General features: G+C 37.3%; 1 protein-coding gene across 1 annotated transcript in view; it reads right to left on the minus strand.

Moving 5' to 3' along the window:
- The window catches only part of ATRX (ATRX chromatin remodeler), a 243,199-nt gene extending 240,283 nt beyond the window's left edge, over window positions 1-2,916 (minus strand). The window contains exon 1 of the mRNA XM_065900087.1: window positions 2,675-2,916. Within this exon, the coding sequence (XP_065756159.1) occupies window positions 2,675-2,694 (20 nt within the window). The 5' untranslated portion in view covers window positions 2,695-2,916. The remainder of the gene's footprint in view (window positions 1-2,674) is intronic.
- Between the last annotated feature and the right edge of the window lie 17,329 nt (window positions 2,917-20,245).

A 20,245-nucleotide genomic window follows, 5' to 3' on the forward strand; every position in this document is an offset into this window, starting at 1 on the left:
TGGAGGAACACAGAGCCAACTGTATGATTTAGTCAAATCATCAATTTATTTTCCTCCCTCTTGCCTTTTGGCTATTTTTTTTTACCACAGAATCCTAGGAATGTTCTTTTTTTATAAATGTAAGTAAAAATTAGAAACTAATCTTTGCTCCTATTTTTAAGTGCTGGACAGAAGATCTGATAAAGAAAAAATCTGGAACAATTGTGTAAAATAAAATTAATGACAATTCATAGAATTGTTCATATTATTTCTGCCTCACATTAGAAGAGAATCAAGAGTGATTTGGTATTGTGGGTTCAACTCACTCAAGCATTACCTGTCAGATTATCCTTTAACTACAATTATGGTTTGAGATGAATGACACTTCAGACTGAGACAGCTCTTCTGAACACCCACTTGGAGCACTTTCATAGTAAATAATCAGCATCACACTTTTTAAAATTAATTCTTCACATTTATACATGTGTTCTTTGCAAGGGGGTTTTCACGTAGCTTAAGATTCTCCTGGAATTAAATGCTTCAGTTATCTTACTATCTCATATGAACATAAAAGACAAAATACAAAGACAAAACACCTACAAACTCAAAAGACCTACAACAAATGACAACAGTATCTAACATGAACTTCTTCCATTGTAATACTTGGGCTAAATTAAAATGGTCATAATCACATTATATCTGGCAGCTCAAGGAGATATTAATGCCTGTGGTTAAGAACATAAGCTCTGGAGTCAAGACTGGGTTCAATTCCAGCTCCACCAATTACAAACTATATAACTTTGATCAAGTTCTTTGATCTCTCTATGCCTCAGTTTCCTCCTTATCTGTAAAAAGGGGAACACCAAGTACCTACCCATAGAGTTGTTCTGAGAATTAATCACGATTACACAGGTAAAAGTCAACAGTAAGCACTCAATTTTAGTTATGATTATTACTTTTACCACTAAGATCAACAAAAATTCAAGGCTCATAAGGAAAACTGACCCTGGCATAAAGTGAATAATTCTATTCAGAAAGTCTATACATAATTAATTTGCTCACCCTAAAGAAAGGGAGAAAATCCAAGTTCAAGCTACAGTTTTAGAGGCAGACTTTGTGAGATTTAGTAAAACCTAGAGGTCATATTTAACTGTAAGGTACACCCTTCATGTACAGGAACATGGGCACCTGATAATAACTAACCAACAAGTTGTACTGGGTACCTCTTATGTGCCCAATACCCCTTACGTAAAGGCTTATTGCACTTTGACCAATTAACACAAATTCAAAAACCAAGGCCACAATCCTTACACAACTAGGGATCTACAATCTAAGAACTAAAGTGCATTTTTTTTCCTCAAAGGAAGGAAAACATCTTCCATCTACTGCTTGTTAATGCAGAAAAATAGACACAATAAATATCATAGGTTCATTCCCAAATTCTATACACTAGGTAAAGTGCTCTAAAAACATATATACCTATATACTATTAAGATGATGTGTATATATACACACACACACACACACGCATATACACCATCCTAATAGTTACTCAAAAGCATATTTTGCCAACTACGAATGCAATTCTGATCTATGATCCCTGTAATTTTACTCTGCCACTAGGCACCAAGGATACATCTCAGAGCAGAAAAATTACTTAATTCACAAGGGATGAAAAGTCAAATGTCAAACTGTCTGAAAAGCAAGCCAGCCACCTGTGTAAAAGTGGTATACATTTCTTATTAACAACCCATTATTTTTAGACACTATCAAGAGGCAAATCAGAAGCACAAGAGAAAAGCAGCCTCAACCTAATATAAACGTGCTTGATTGGTAAGAGGTGGCCTGCCAGGCACTACTTCCTTGCAATAGATCTTACTTCCCATCAACCCATGTTAACGTGCTCCCCACCCCTCTTGGAATATATAAATAAATAAACAAAAATAAGGTCTAATTACTTTTGCTCAAAATTTGCCCATAAATTGGAGAAACATCTAAGGACTGCCTTACCACCCATTTAAAGCTGGACTACACAAAAAGTAGTATACTTGGGTCCTCTGGAAGCAAAACCCTGCGTTAGTATCCCTTTGCCTAGAGGTAAATCCAAGGATACCCCTCAGGGTCTGGGATAGATAAGGAATACTGGCAAGACCCACCCGTTCACCCCACAAAATGGGCTTGTCCCCAGGGGCTGCAGGAAAAAAAAATAAAATTCCGCAAGGATGGGGTACTTCCCGTCTTCAGCAGTCCAAACGCCACTAAGTCGTCCCAGGATCTCACATCCTCCCGACCGCCCCTCCCCCTCTTCCCACCCCTCACCCCCACCCCTTCGTCCCCTAGCAGTCTCTAGGCCCAAAGATTAGGAAGAAAGACCGGGATACCAAAAACTGCCTCCCACTTCAGGGTCTCAATTCCACAAGCACCAAAGAATAAACAGAGGAGACCAACTAAGCTCCGCGGTTCGGGGAGGCTGGAGAAAGCGCCCGACACGCCAGGCCGCGCCCCCCACCCCCACCCCGGGTTGGAGCCTACCGCCGAAACCCCGAAACCCTCCTCACCTAAGGAGAAAACGATGCCTCTTTCCGCTCAGCAAAACACAGGCCTAACCCACCAAGCCAAAGCTTTCCCAAACACCCGGCTCAGAAGGCGCGTAGGCCGAAACCACTGGGATCCGTGAGACGGGGTTGTGTTTTACCTCATGGGCTCAGCAGTCATGTTTTCGCTTCAACGCCTTGTCGGCTTCAGCGACCGTAGGGCGCCACTCTGCGCTCCCCGGTGCCCAGTTACGATAGAAATGCACTGGACTCTTAGTCGTCACTACAGCTGGCGCCGGATCCTCCCCACAGCTCAAAGGCCGCCACCGCTGCCACCTCCGCAGGAGCCGCGGAAACAAAGCGACGCCGCCGCCGCCGCCATTTTGTTGGGCCGAGGCTCAGGCAGCAGAATTGGCGCGTCCTCCCTCTTCCTCCTTCCATCATCCATTGGCTGCCTTCTCCGCAGCGCAGATGCCTATTGGGTACAGAAATTCACCTTCTTTGGGGGCCTGTTGCTAAGGCGGTCTACGTCATTTGATCCCCTCCACCTTTTCATAGGGGGTCCAATTCAGTCCCATTGACCTGAAAGTACTAGTGACGTATTTTGACTTTATTCTGAAAATGCTTTTTAACCCGTCCTCTTTTCTTTGACATATTGACAAAACAAGAACAGCAATTTACATTTATTGAGAGTTTACTATATACCCAGCACTATACTAATCCTTTATCCAGATTGTCTCATGTAATCCTTATACCCTTTGAGTCAGACAGCCGCTTGTTACCTACATTTTCTAGACGAGGAAACCAAAACACAAAGTCACACAGTAGTGGAGCCAAGATTCCGATCAGACACCACACTCTTAACCACTAATCTACGTGGCCATCCTATACATTTTCTTTCCTATATTCCAGGTTATCATCAAGTTCTTTACTTTCCTAGATGATTTATATATAATATTAATCATTCCAGCATGCTTACATATATATATATATTATAAATATAAAACATAAGACCAACTTGAGATCTGCACACAATTTTTTCAATATTGAATAAATTGCCGCTTGGAACACACACGTGGACCATTTCCCCAGTCTGATGTGATGTTTGGCTCACAAACTAACCAATCTAGGTCTATTTCCACCTCATTACAGAGGTTTGGCTGTATCATCTCTAAAAGGCTTTCCAGGGAATTCCCTGGCCATCCAGTGGTTAGGGCTCTGCGCTTTCGCTGCCGAGGGCCAGGGTTCGATCCCTGGTCGAGGAACTAAGATCCCACAAGCTGTGCAGCGTGGCCAGAGTAAATAAATAAAAATAGAATAAAAGCCTGTCCAGTTTTCACGTTCTATAATTTGTCTATTGGTAATCTCTGCAAGTCACAAATCAGTTCTCTAAAATCAAATAGTTTCAAGTTTTATTTCTAAATTTATTCTGCCATAAATAAAGTTCATTCTGCTCGCTTTTTCCTGAAATCTGCAAGAGCTCCTGTTGTGTTTAGGTGACAAGGTTGCTACTTTCTACTGGAATAGCAAGCGATGAGCATTTTTTGAATGGAACACTTTGATAATCTGATAGACTTGGGCAACTTTTTAATCAAGAGAAGCCTGTACACATTTCAAGTCATCTTTCAGATACTGAAGTACCATTGCAAACTGTAGAAACCAGCCTTCTGTATCTGGAATACTGATTTTCTTCTTGTCTTTTATACATTAAATATTACTTAAACATACAATTTACAGAAGTTATGTTTTCCTGGTTAGTAAATGCAGTTAATTTGAAAGGAGATCCACTCCGTTAGAAGACATCACACAACTTTCAAACGAGCTCTTGGGGACAAGACTCAACACTAAGCAGATTTAAATGGCAAATTCCACAAATAGAAAAACATCTTAATAACAAAATTATAATCACACAATTTTAAAAGTATAAAATAACTCACTATTTGTGAATCATAAAGAATATCTTTGCTATTAAAGGATGACTAACAAAGTTTTACTGATGTATTTATAGGGGGATCACTTTCAACATATAATTTTCAAAGACTTTCCTTCAGATGTATTTTAGAAAAAATTCACTGGTACACATCACTTTCACATTTTTCATCAAGTTGCCACAGAAATCAACACAGACCCCTTTCTTGGACTCTTGAACATAAATGTGTGATTTGTGAATCTACTTATTTGCTTTGGAAGAAAGACAAGGTAAATTACCTTTAAAGTGCAAGTTAGAAGAAAAAGTACTCTCATAATTTTAAATAAACAGCATCACAAATTCTGACTATCTTATGTCAAAATCATAATGCTTTGGTGATAATCATGAAATTTTTGAACGTATATATCCTTTAATCCAGAAATTTAACTTCTAGGAATTTATCTAACAGATAAACTCTACATGTGAAAGATGAGTTATTCACAAGACTATTCATTGCAACATTGTAACATCAAAGATTTAGAAACAACATAGATGTTCCTCAATAGAGGACTGGTGAAATAAACTATGCTATCCATATAACATAATACCACATAAGTCCTTAATATAAAAATTTTTCAAAAATCACTTGTGTTTCTATGCACTAGCAACAACCAATCCAAAAAGGAAATTAAGAAAACAATCTCATTTTCTATGGCATCAAAAGGGATAAAATACTTAGGAATAAACTTAACAAAGGCTGTGAAAGACTTGCACACTGAAGTCTATAAAGCATTGCTAAAATAAATCAGAGAAAGACAAAAAGAATGGAAAGACATCTCATGCTCATGGACTGCAAGACTGACTGTTGTTAAAATGTCCTACTAGCTAAAAAGACCTACAGATTTAATGAAATCTGTATTAAAATCCCAGTGGCATTCTTTGAAGAAATAGAAAAAAAATCCCAAAATTAACATGGAAGCTCAAGGGACCTTAATATCCAACTCAGTCTTGAAAAAGAAGAGCAAAATTGGAGACCATACTCTTCCCGATTTCAAAATATACTACCAAGCAACAGTAATCAAGATTGTGTGGTATTGGCATAATATATAGAAAATGGAACAGAAAAGAGAGCCCAGAAATAAACCCTTACATATATGGCCAAATGATTTTCAGCTAAGGTGCCAAGACTACACAATGGGGAAAGGATAGTCTCTTCAATAAATGGTGTTGGGAAAATAGGATATCCAGCTGCAAAAGAGTGAAGTAGTACCCTTAACTTACACTATATATAAAGATTACCTCAAAATGGCTTAAAGACCTAAACCTGTAACATTCTTAGAAGAAAACATAGGGGGAAAGCTTTAGGTCATTTAATTTGGCAACTGGTTTCTTGGATGTGACAGCAAAAGCACAAGCAATGAAACTAAAAAAGATAAATGGGACTATATCAGATTTTAAAACTTATGCACATCAAAGGAAACTATCAACAGTGTAAAAAGGCAACTTACAGAATGGGAGAAAATATTTGCAAATCCTATATGTGATAAGGGGTTAATATACAGAATATATAAGGAACTTCTACAATTAGCAGCAATGACAAATAAAGAATAAAAAATGGACAAAGGAATTGAATACGCAGTTCTCTAAAGAAGATATACGAATGGCCAACAAACATATGAAAAGATGCTCAACGCCACTAATCATAAGAGAAATTCAAATCAAAATCTCAATGAGGTATTATTTCAGGCTGTTGGAATGACTATCATCAGAAAGACAAGAGATAAGAAATGCTGGCAAGGGATTTCCCTGGTGGCACAGTGGTTAAGAATCTGCCTGCCAATGCAGGGGACATGGGTTCGAGCCCTTGTCTGGGAAGATCCCACATGCCACGGAGCAACTAAGCCCATGTGCCACAACTACTGAGCCTGCATGCCACAACTACTGAAGCCTGCGTGCCTAGAGCCAATGCTCTGCAACAAGAGAAGCCACCACAATGAGGAGCCCGTGCACCACAATGAAGAGTAGCCCCCGCTCGCGGCAACTAGAGAACGCCCGTGTACAGCAACAAAGACCCAAGGCAACCAAAAATAAATAAATAAATAATTTTTTTTAAAAAAAAGAAATGCTGGCAAGGACACGGTAAAAAGGGAATCCTTGTGCATTGTTGCTGGGAATATAAAATGGTGAAGCTGCTATTGAAAACAGTATGGAGGTTCCTCAAAAAGTTAACGAGAATTACCATATGATCCAACAATCCCACTTCTGGGTATATAACCAAGAGAACTGAAAGCAGGATCTTGAAGAGATAATTGCCCACTGATGTTCATTGTAGCATTATTCACAATAGTCAGGAGGTGGAAGCAACCCAAATGTCGATTGGCAGATGAACGAATAAAGAAAATGGAATATTATGCAGCCTTAACAAAGAAGGAAATCCTTTCGTATGCTACAACATGGATGAACATTGAGGATATTATGCTAAGCAAAATGTTACTCACAAAAGGACAAATACTGTATGGTTCCACTCATATGAAGTATTTTAAATAGTCAAAATCCTATAAATGGAAAGTAGAAAGTGGTTGACAAGGGCTGGGGCAATGGGTAAAGGAGAGGACATTAGTTTTTAATGGGTATAAAGTTTCAGTTTTTCAAGATTAAATAGTCCTAGAGATCACAACAATCTAAATATACATAACACTGCTGAACTGTACACTTAAAATGGTTAAAATGGTAAATTTAATATTACATGCTTTTTTACCAAAAAAAAAATTTTTTTTTTTTTTGTGGTACACGGGCCTCTCACTGTTGGAGCCTCTCTCGTTGCAGAGCACAGGCTCCAGACGCACAGGCTCAGCGGCCATGGCTCACGGGTCCAGCCGTTTGGGCTGGTGGGATCTTCCTGGACCGGGGCATGACCCCGTGTCCCCTGCATCAGCAGGCGGACTCTCAACCACTGCGCCACCAAGGAAGCCCTAAAAACTTTTTTAAAAAGGCAGGTATAGATGTACATATATGAGCTATTTTTCTAGTTATATTGTTAAATGAAAAAACAAAGCAAGTTGCATAACACTGTATTTTAATATTTGTGTTGGGGAGAGAAGAAGAGCAAGAGTAAGAGCCAGAGTGAGAATGAGAAAGAGAGAAGATAAGAAATAAAATAACTCTGAAAGAATGGAAATTATATTTAATAATAGTGATTACCTGGAGAAGATAACCTGGGAGTGGGGGGACCAGGGCAGGAGGAAACTTCACTACACTATATACTCTTTGCACCTTTTATATTTTATAAATACATGTGGGCGTATTTCCTGTTCAAAAAATGAATGTGAATTTAAAATTAAGACAGTTTGATATTGGTGAAAGAACAGACAAATAGATCAATGGAAGAACAGAGAGGCCAGAAATAATCCCACACAAACAGAGTCAATTGATCTGCGGCAAAGGACCAAAGGCAATTCAACAGGGAAAGGACGGTCTTCAACAAATGGTACTAGCAAAAGACACTACTAAGATAATGAAATGATTAGCCACAGATTGGGAGAAAAATCTTTGCAAAACATATCTGATAAAGGACTGATGTCCAAAATACACAAAGAACTCTTACAACTCAACAATAAGAAAACAAAAGCCCAGTTTTAAGATTGGGTTCTTCTTGGGCAAAAGAACCAAAGACACACCTCATCAAAGAAGTTATACTGAGAGCAAATAAGCTTATGAAAAAATGCTCAACATCACATGTCACTGGGGAATTGCAAATTAAAAGAACAATGATATACCACTACACAACTATTAGAATGGCTAATCCAAAGCACTGACAACAACAAACGCCAATGAGAACGTGGAACAACAGGAACTCTCATTCACTGCTGGTAGGAATGGAAAATGGTACAGACACTTTGGAAAGTTTCTTACCAAACCTAAGGCTAAACATACTTTTACCATATGAGCCCACACTTGCAGGAATGAATGCACGAATGAATTGGAAAATGACATCCACACCAAAACCTGCATACAGATGTTTATACCAACTTTATTCATAGTTTCCAAAACCTGGAAGCAACCAAGATGTCCTTCAGTAGGTGAATGGATAAATAAACTGTGGTGCAGCCAGACAGTGGTATGTTATTCAGTCCTAAAAGAAATTAGATATCAAGCCATGAAAATACATGGAGGAAACTTAAATGCCTATTACTAAGGGAAAGAAGCCAATCTAAAAAGCTATATGCTGTATGATTCCAACTATCTGATATTCTGAAAAAGGCAAATCTATGGAGACAATAAAAAGAGCAGTGGTTGTCAGGGGTTGTTGGGGGAAGGATCGATGAAGAAGAGCACAGAGGATTTTTACAGCAGTGAAACTATTTTGTATGGTACTATAATAGTAGATACTTGTCGTTATACATTTGTCCAAACCCACAGAATGTACAACACCAAGAGTGAACCCTAATGTAACCTATGGATTCTGGGTGATAATGATGTATCAATGTAGGTTCATCAATTGTCACAAATATACCACACTAATTTAAGTAATTAATAATAGGGGAGGGACTTCCCTCGTGATCCAGTGGTTAAGAATCCGCCTTCCAATGCAGGGGACATGGGTTCGATCCCTGGTCAGGGAACTAAGATCCCACATACCACGGGGCAACTAAGCCTGCACACCACAACTACTGAGTTCACGCGTCTCAACAAGAGAGCCCAAGTGCTGCAACAAAAATATCCTGCGTGCCGCAGCTAAGACCTGACACAGGGGCTTCGCTGATGGTGCAGTGGTTAAGAGTCCACCTGCCAATGCAGGGGACACGGGTTCCAGCCCTGGTCCGGGAAGATCCCACATGATGTGGAGCAACTAAGCCCCTGCTCCACAACTACTGAGCCTGCACTCTAGAGCCCATGTGCCCAAAGCCCGTGCTCCACAACAAGAGAAGCCACTGAAATGAGAAGCCCACACACCGCAACAAAGAGTAGCCCCCACTCGCTGAAACTAGAGAAAGCTCACGTGCAGCAACGAAGAACCAATGCAGCCAATAAATAAATAAATAAAATAATAGAGAAAACTGGAGGGGTGGTTAGGCGGCATATGAGAAAGATCTGTACTCCCTGCTCAATTTTCCTGTAAAACTAAAACTTCTCGAAAAATAAAGTCCATTTAAAATGAATATAATTAAAAATCATAAAATAATTCACTTTTCCTCATAGGTCTGTTTAGGTTTTTTAACATAAAAGATATATTAAAACGACCTCTCTATTCACTTTATGAAAATTATGGGGGAGAACAGAATATTTAAAAGTAAACCAGGTACAAACTTCCAGTTATAAAATAAATAAGTCATGGGGATATAATGTACACCATGGTGACTATAGTTGATAATACTGCGTTGCATATTTGAAACTTGCTAAGAATAAATCTTAAAAGTTCTCATCACATGAAAAGAAATGGTAATACATATGTTGATGAAGGTTAACTAGACTTATTGTGGTGATCATTTTGCAACATCCACAAATATTTAATCATTATATTGTACACCTGAAACTAATATAATATCATATGTCAATTATACCTCAATTTTGAAAAGTACACCAAACGAGATTAATCTTATAGCTCCAAATGAAATAATGTTTCCTTCTCATAAACCAGTGGTAGTTTAATAAATTATGCAATATTTTTGAAGAGTCTAAACCTAAGGCAACCTAATAATTTGTTGCTATTTTCAAAAAGCCAATATTTCATTTGTTGATTTTCTCTGTTGTTTTTCTATTCTCTATTTTGTGTACCTCCATTCTAATCTAATCTTTAGTATTTCCTTCCGTCTGCTAGCTTTGGGTGTAATTTCTTCTACATATCTTCTATACCTATAGTTTCTTCTTTCCTAGTTGAGCTGTAATGTTAGGTTATTGATTCGAGATTTTTTTCTTTTCAATGTAGACATTTACAGGTATAATTTTCCCTGAGCAATGCTTTCACTACATTCTGTGCTTTTGTATGATATATTCTTGTTTTCACTCATCTCAAAATATTTTCTAATTTCCTTTGTGGTTTCTTCTTTGACCTATTGATTGTTTAAGATTATACTGTTTAATTTCCACATATTTATGAATTTTCCAAATTTTCTTGTTATTGATTTCTGGTTGTGTTCCACTGTAATCATGGAAGATATTTAGTATGATTTTAGTCTTTTAAAATTTACTGATTCTTGTTTGTGGCCTAATATATAGTCTAACCTGGAGAATGTTGCATGTGCATATGATAAAAGTATGAATTCTGCCTTTGTTAGGTGAAGTGTTCTGTGTAAGTCTGTCAGTCTAGTTGGTTTATAGTGTTGTCCAAGGACTCTGTTTCCTTAATGATCTCCTTTCTGCTTGTTCTACTCATTATTAAAAGTGGAGTACTGAAGTCTCCAACTATTATTGTAGAATTGTTTACTATTTCTCCCATCAAGTCTATCAATATTTTCTTCATATATTTTGGGGCAATATTGTTAGGTGTATATGTTTATAATTATCATATTCTCTTGATGGATTGACCCTTTTATCAATATATAATGTCTTTATTGCCTTTTGTAACAATTTTTGACTTAAAGTCTATTTTTTCTGATATTAGTATAGCTACCCCAGCTCTCTTTGGTTACTATTTACATGGAATATCTTTTTCCATCCTTTCATTTTTTATCTATTTGTGTCTACATCTAAAGTGAGTCTCTTCTCACAGATATAGAGAACAAACAGGTGGTTACCAGTGGGGAGAAAGAAGAGGGGAGGGACAATACAGGGTTAGGGGATTAAGAGGTACAAACTGTTAGGTATAAAATAAGCTACAGGGGACTTCCCTGGTGGCATAGTGGTTAAGAATCCGCCTGCCAATGCAGGAGCCATGGGTCTGGGAAGATCCCACATGCCACGGAGCAACTAAGCCCGTGTGCCACAACTACTGAGCCTGTGCTCTAGAGCCCACAAGCCACAACTACTGAGCCCACACACCAAAACTACTGAAGTCTGCATGCCTAGAGCCTGTGCTCCACAACAAGAGAAGCCACTGCAATGAGAAGCTTGCACACTGCAATGAAGAGGAGCCCCCGCTCACCGCAACTAGAGAAAGCCTGCGTGCAGCAGCAGAGACCCAATGCAGCCAAAACTAAATAATAAAATTAAATAAATAATAATAAATAAATAAATTAAATAAGCGACAAAGATATATTGTACAACACGGGGAATATAGCAAACATTTTACAAGAGCTATAAATGGAGTATAACCTTTGAAAATTGTGAATCACTGTATTGTACACCTGTAACTTATATAATATTGTACAGCAACTATACTTCAATAAAGAAAATAGAAAAAAATGAAAGTGAGTCTCTTGTAGACAGCCTATAGTTGGATGGTGAGGTTTTTTAAAAATCCATTTTGCCGTTCTCTATCTTCTTATTGGAGAATTTAACCCATTTACATTTAAGTAATTAGTGATAAGGAAGGACTTACTTTTGCTATTTGATTTCTATGTCATATATACTCTGTTCTTTGGTTCCTCCATTACTGCTTACTTTTGTGTTTAATTGATTTTTTGGAGTGTATTCCTTTCTGTTAGTCTTATTGAGCATCTCTTCAAAGTGAAAAATCATTTTTGTCTTGGTACTTTCAAAATTCTTTGTCTCTCTTGGTGTGGATCTCCGTGTTTATTTTACTTAGAGTTCGATGAGCTTCTTGATGTGTAGACTCATGTCTTCCATCAAATTTGGGAAGGTTTCAGCCATTATTTCTTCATTTTTTCTTTCTGTCTTTTCTCTCTCTACTCTTCTGCTGGGACTCTCATTATTTGTATATTGGTGTGTTTGATGCTGTCCCGCAGGTCTCTTAGGTTCTGTTAAGTTTCTTCATTCTTTTTTTTTTCCTGCTTCTCCAATTGGATAATTGTAATCAACTCATCTTCATGCTCACTATTTATTTCTTCTGTCTGCTCAAATATGTTTTTGAAGCCCTCTAGTAAACTTTTTTCACTAATGTATCTTTCAGATCAAGAATTTCTATTTTTTATATCTCTTTTTTCTCCCCATGAGTAATGTGTTTTACTTTTATCCAGCTTTATTGAGATATCATTGACAGATAACATTGTGTAAGTTTAAGGTGCACAACATGATGATTTCATACACATATATATTGTGAAATGTTTACCACAATAGGGTTACTTAACACATCCTTTACTTCACATAATTACCATTCTGTTGTTATTCTCTTTCTTTATTGATATCCTCTGTTTGGTGATACATAGTTTACCTGGTTTCCTTTATTTTTGGGGTATGATTTCCTTTAGCTCTCTGAACATATTTTAAATAGCTGATTTAAAATCTTTTTCTAGTAAGTCCAATGTCTGGGCTTCCTGAGGTATAGTTTCTGTTAATTTCTATGTTTCCACTGTGAATGAGCTATATTTTCTTATTCCTTCATGTGCTGCATCATTTTTTGTTGAAAACTGGACATTTTGAATATTATAATGTGGTAACTCTGGAAATCATATTCTCCTCCTTTCCCATTAGTTGTTGTTTCTGCATGTTGTAGGTTATAGTTTTTGCTTAGTGAACTTCCTAAACTATATGTGTAAAGACTGTATTCTTTGTCATATGTTGACACTGAAGTCTCTGTTTCACTAGCTTAGTGGTCATCTAGTGATATGAGAGTGATTTCCTTAAACACCTGGAGGCAAAAAACAAAACAAAAACCCTCTTTCAATCTTTGCAGATTGGCCCTGTCTTGGTACAGTCCTTCAACACTTAGCCAGTCTGTTCACAACTCTGCCTTAGTTTTCACTTCCTGCTTGCACTGAGCATAAAGATTAGTCAGAGGTAAAAGCTTGGAGAACTATTAAGTCTATTCTGAGCATGCATCCTGTTAAGTCTATTCTGAGCATGCATTCTGTTTCCCAAAGTAAGTCTCTTCTCAGCTTTTGCTCCCAGACTTTTGACACATCTATTGATTGCCACAACAGCAATGTTTTGCCTCAGGCAACAGTGGCTTGTTCATTTGTCTTTTAACATTTTTGAGGATAGCTGCTTTTCGGTCCTGAATGATTTCTGAGCTGGGCAAACTGAGGTAAGTCTCTTGTGTCATTTCTTAGGGAACCCACAGACAGGTCAAAACAGACAAACACAATTTCTTGGAAACAAGGTCTGCTCTGCTCTCTTTGGGACCAGCTACCCAAACTGGAAACACAGAATGCCATCTTCAAAACTCTGCCACACCAACATGGGGAGACAGGGCGAGGCTAAAACACCACAAAGTTCTCCTACCATGCTTAAGTTTCCTTTTTCTAAAGGCAACTTTTTCTGATTTAGCATTCACTTTGTTGTTTCAAACCTTTGCCTATTTTCCAGAGTTACAACAGAGTTGATTCTGGCAGTCTTTACATCTTTTTCAGTGTTTCTGCGGAGGGATGGGCCCTCTGAACTGTTTACTCTGTCATTTTTCTATCTTAGCTATTTTTTTGTTTGTTTTGTTTTGTTTTTTGATTGTTACGCAACATTTTATTTTTAATTAATTTTTATTAGAGTGTAGTTGATTTACAATGTTGTGTTAGTTTCTGCTGTACAGCAAAGTGAATCAGTTATACATATATCCACTCTTTTTTAGATTCTGTTCCCATATAGGTCATTACAGAGTATTGAGTAGAGTTCCCTGTGCTATAAAGTAGGTTCTTATTAGTTATCTATTTTATATATAGTAGTGTGCATATGTCAATCCCAATCTCCCAATTTATCCCTCCCCTCCCCCCTTTCCCCTTGGTAACTGTAAGTTTGTCTTCTACATCTGTGATTCTATTTCTGATTTGTAAATAGGTTCATTTGTACCTTTTATTTGCTTCCACATATAAGTGATATCATGTGATATTTGTCTTTCTCTGACTTACTTCACTCAGTATGACAGTCTCTAGGTCCATCCATGTCACTGCAAATGCCATTATTTCGTCCTTTTTATGGCTGAGTAATATTTATCTTAGCTATTTTTGGCCCTTCACATTTCCATATAAACTTCAACCTTCACACACACACACAAATATGCTATAATTTTTATTGGAGTTGATATGAAAATTGAGAGCTTTACAACATTAAATTGTATTTTTTGAGAAAGTTTAGCATATTTCATTTTTGATGTTACTTAGTGTTATAATTGTAGGAAGTAACTTGTAAAGGGTTATTATTGTTCAAGGTTCATACACATTTCAACTGAAAGAATTCTTTTATTTCCTTAAAAGTTTAAAAAAAATTTTTAAGAATTTTTATTGGAGTATAGCTGAACATTGAATTTTAAAATCTGTGAACAGGGGCTTCCCTGGGCGCAGTGGTTGAGAGTCCGCCTGCCGACGCAGGGTTGAGAGTCCGCCTGCCGACGCAGGGGACACGGGTTCGTGCCCCGGTCTGGGAAGATCCCACATGCCGCAGAGCGGCTGGGCCCATGAGCCATGGCCGCTGAGCCTGCGTGTCCGGAGCCTGTGCTCTGCAACGGGAGAGACCACAACAGTGAGAGGCCCGTGTGACACACACACACAAAAAAAACTATGAACAGGGTATATCCCTTATTTGTGTTATTTATTTATTTATTTTAGCCATGCCACGTGGCATGTGGGATCTGGGTTCCCTGACCAGGGATCAAACCTGTGCCCCCTGCAGTGGAAGTGCGGAGTCTTAACCACTGGACTGCCAGGGAAGTTCCTATTTGTGTTCTTTAATTTCTCTCAACAATGTTTTGTAGTTTCCAGTCAATATGTCTTGCACATCTTTTATTACATTTATTCCTGATACTATCTTAATTTGAATTAACATTTGATAGAACTAGCTAGTCACTATCAGGGAATTCCATCTTACTTTCTTCTGCTAAGCTGTTGGAACTTGAATCTGTCAATAATATGTATGATACTAGAGCAAAATGGTTGTACTAATATTTTAGTATTTTGTATATTATCAAAACATTGGTATTTTATTAAAATCTGAGATAAAATTGTCATAGTCATCTACATGTCCTCAAATGTTGTTACACCTGCAAAAGGACCAGGACCTAGGATTAAGGATCGCTTGTATGTCTGGCTTTCCAAATAGAATGAATAAGGAAGAAAATCTTGATTAAAAGAGGTGAGGAGGGGTCAGACTTGTGAGAATGAATTTGACCTTTGAGGGAAAGAAAGAGAGGTAAGAGGAGGAAATCTAACCATGGAGGAAGAGAAGCATTTGGGTTTCAGGGGTCCTGGAAACCTGCCTCCATCTTTTTTCTTTTTTACCTCAAATTTCACTATCTTCTCTTTTGCTTTCTTTCTTTTTTTTTTTTTTAAAGTTTTTGGCTGCGTTGGGTCTTCATTGCTGCATATGGGCTTTCTCTAGTTGCGGCCAGTGGGGGCTACTCTTTGTTGCGGTGTATGGGCTTGTCATTGCAGTGTCTTCTCTTTTGCGGAGCACAGGCCCTAGGCGTACGGGCTTCAGCAGTTGCAGCAAGCAGGCTCAGTAGTTCTGGTGTGTGAGCTCTTGCAGGTTCAGTAGTTGTGGTGCACAGGCTTAGTTGCTCCGCAGCATGTGGGACCTTCCCGGGCCAGGGATTGAACCCGTGACCCCTGCATTGGCAGGCGAATTCTTAACCACTGTGCCACCAGGAAGTCCCTATCTTCTCTTTCTGTTTCCATAAAGTTTCTCTACCTCAATTCTAAGAAGACTATGGAAGACCTTTGGAATTAGACGAAGGCCCAAATTGGTTCTATGGGATATACAAATGACTAAGAAATAAGAGAAAAGATGTTCAGAGTTACTAATAACTTGAGAATTGGTCATTAAAATGAGATCCCTCAGAAGACTTTGTAAAACAGGCAGAGGGATAAGAATGGTAAGAATATTTTTAAAGTAGTGCATTTTTGTTCATTTAGAAATTGTCACATACCATGTAACCCTTTGGGTATGATTTGGGATGTAAATGACTCTGACTTGAGATTTTCTTAAAAGTACTAAAATGATACTATACTGATAAGAGTAATTTGGCATTTCAGTACTTTAAAAATGTATCTTGTGAACTAATCAATCATCCTTTAAAATTTCATTTCCCATCACAGAAACCTCTCCTTTCCCCTCCCACCCAACCTCAAGAGAGTGATCAAACCCTCCTCTGTATCCATGATATAAAACATATTTTCTCACTAGGATTGCATTTGTTTACATGTTTGTTTCCACCACAAGACTGCAACTTGAGAGTAAAGACTTTTTTCTTTATTCAATCAGTGAAAATTTACTGAGTGTGTACTATGCATGCATTTTAGAAAAGGAGTTTACAGAGATGAGTAAGACAATGTCTCTGTTCCCAAGAAATTTACAGTTTATGGGAGGGACAGGGCAATTACAAGATAGGATAACAGAGATGCACCGAAGAAGAGAGGAAGGGTATAAAACCCAAACTGGGAGGTCAGGAAAGCTTCCAGAAACTATAATATTCAAGCTGTGTTTGGAGGGAGAGAAAATATTGCATTTATTTTATTTGATTATCATAAAAAGAACTTCAGACCCAAGGTTCTCTAGGTACAACTGCTAGCCACAGAGCCACAGCCAGGCATTATAAACTGGAAGGTTCAGACCAAATGCATCATTTCTGAGTCTGGGTATTTGGTGGAGCCAACACATCTTAGTTTGTTTTTCTTTTTTTCAGCTGGAAGTCATTATTTATAAAGCACTCATAGGAATATACTCATCACTAATTCTGAAGGTAGGGTTTATCTGCATGTTCTTAAATTGTCACCCAAAGAGCCTGAAGACCATACTCCAACATTCCCACCATGAGTCATACTCTATTCAGCTGTAATCATTTTCAGGACAATGATCAAATACAAAGTGGTGTCAGTAAGGATATGCTAATATGGGGTTGGTGCCAAAGCAATAGTATTTGTCTTAATTTTGAGTTGTGGTAAAATATACATAAAATATACTTTCTCTACCATTTTTAAACGTATAGTTCAGTACTGTTAAGTTCATTCACACTGTTGTGCAACCAACCTCCAAAATTATTTTCATCTTGCAAAACTGAAACTCTAATTATAAGCAACAACTCCCCATTCCCCTTTCCCTAAGTCCCTGCAATCTAGATATCAGGAAGCAATCAAGACAGACTAACTATGGTTTCCATTTCTCCAGGGAGTAATTTGTATCCTGAAGTGAAACCTAATCCATAGGAAATTTGCAGCTAAATAGGAAACCTGTAGGAATTTCCTTGGAATAACCTTCAGTAAATTGCTTCACCTCTCTAGGGCAGGTTTTCTTTAGCAGTCAAAACGAAGGGAGTGATTAAATGGTATCTAAGGTCCCTTTGGTTTTGACTTTCTATAATATTAGCATACTATTACAGTTATTCATCTCATCCTTGCTCAAAATTGGGCAGAACCCACTTAAATCAAGATCTGATATTAACATAATTGTTTCAAGTGTATTCTTTCTAAAAAAACATTTCAATGCATATTATTAAACAATTTTCAGCTATAATGGCTTCCACAAGCATTTCATAGCTTCTTCCGAAATCTGACTACAAAACACCCTGCATTTCAATTGATCTAATTCAACACCAAAGCTGAATATCATAAATGATATCCATTCAAAATTGAAATACATCTTTAATATTTTACATCATAGAACAGTAGTGCTGAAAGGAACACTGAGGTGGTTTAATCCAATGCACTCACATTAGAATAGAGAAACAGGTCCAGAGGGGTTCACTGATTTGCCTATGGTCACATAGCTAGACAGAAACAAAGTAAGGACTAAAAGCTGTTTAAAAGCCAGATTTCTTTACTTCCTGTTCAGTGTTTCTACTCCATATTTGCAAATTTACTGCTGCCCAGTCTTATATAACTTGATAATCTGTCTGGGTAACTGTTTCAAATTAATTAGTGCCAAAAGGGAATTACCTAGTCACAGCATTCACTGACTAGGGCAAAATGTAATGAACCATTAAAAACAGTCATTCATTTACTTATCTTGGTTGTTTTGACTAATCTAATGGGTGACAGCATTAATGAAGGATAATGTATGGAATCCTGGAAGAATGTATCTCAGTCCAGAAATACCTAAGTAAATTGGCCTATCAAATTCACTGTCATTAGGACAATAAGAAATTTAACTATAATTTCAAAATGGTATGTTCTAATATTACAATTCTAGTTTAGTGTTTTAAATTCACCTCTCCTTAGTTGTTAACCAGAAACTCAGAATTTAGATTGTAAAAGTTTATTGATATGATCAAAAAGCAAACAGCCAGACATTTGGTTATCTTTGTCACTACAATGTGTCATTTTAAATAGTATTTTTAAATGCATAACAAATAATATTTAAACAATTGCTAGAAAAGTTAATTAAGAGTCTACTTAAGGCACTTCAGATGAAAGCTAATTTCAACATTTCCACAAAAGTAACACTATTCTAAGTGTAGTAAATCTGCTTTCTACAGATTTTAGCCAGAATGCAACTTCTCTCCTTAAAGAAGAAGAATGTGCTCTTAAGAGACAAAACAAATACAAAAAAACTGTCATTCTTTCAATGTTCATTGCAAATTATCTGGAGCTATACATTTTACATGGCAGTAATATTCCCCCGGTAAGTATGTACAAATCAGGGTATATTCATACAAGTCTCATAAGAATCACAGCATAAATTTACTTGGCCTGAGACAAGTACAAGAACAGCAGATAAGGAATCCAGAATCATACAATTTACAGTGGAGTAACAAAAACAGGCTCCACTAGAGAGTAAATATCCCCTCACCCACCAAATCTACTAACAAAAACAAAAACAAAACCCCCACATATAACATTTCTTCTTAGGCAATTATATCCATCTCTTTCTTCAAACCTCTATTATATAAGACTTCCAGACCACGTGGGAGAGTTATTAGATGGTAAATAGTAGCAGGCAGTCACAGTATTATTTTAATGTAATAATACTTCTAAGATTTATTAAACATTTTTTTCATTATCAGAATTCTCATATTTCCATTAACAGTGGCATTTCTGGATACTCTTTATAACTATGGGGGAGGTTATAGCTAGATCTAATGATAACCATCAACTTCCATTCTTCACAGAAATTTGGTTAGCACATACGGTTACTTTCACTGACACAAAAAAAAGATAAAACTCAAAACTTCTACAAATGATTACTTTGTTCTCCACTTAAAGTGAGAAAATGAAGGCTAAAATAATAGCAAAAACCAGAACAGTTTTCAAGAAACATTTCCTTTCTATTCACAGGCAACAGCTTAATATTTCATGATTTTATTTTCCCAATCTAGGGGAGTCCTTTTCCTAAACACAAGCGTTAATGAAATATGTTGCAACTGTAATACAGATATCAACTTAACCAGATGAACCTAGCTTTTTCTCTTAGGTACAAATGAAATAAGTGATGAGCTCTAATTTGCAGAAACGTTTTAGACCATTTAAAATTTACACTGATTTTAGCACTAAGCTACATTTTTATTAGAAAGGCGCCCACCTTAAATAAAAGAAAACTAGGGAGACAGAATGAGCCTGAAATATTTCCAAATACAGGTAGTTAATACCACACTCATGCAGAAATCATAATCCTGCATTTAGAGATATTTCTTAATGTCTACAGCTACCAAGAAGCATAGTTTGCACTGCATTTCAGGAGGAAAGATGGAGGAGGACTGGCTAGTCTTTTTTTCTAAAGTCTAGACATGTACTCTGAAGAATGGTGTTCCATTTTCAGAAGACACATAGCACATATGATTTCTCTGCCCAAAAGGAAAGATGTGCAAAGTATACACATCCATGCAAAGATGGAAAAGTTAAGAATGGAT

The sequence above is a fragment of the Phocoena phocoena genome, chromosome X (genome assembly GCF_963924675.1).
Source record: "Phocoena phocoena chromosome X, mPhoPho1.1, whole genome shotgun sequence".
NCBI lineage: Eukaryota > Metazoa > Chordata > Mammalia > Artiodactyla > Phocoenidae > Phocoena > Phocoena phocoena.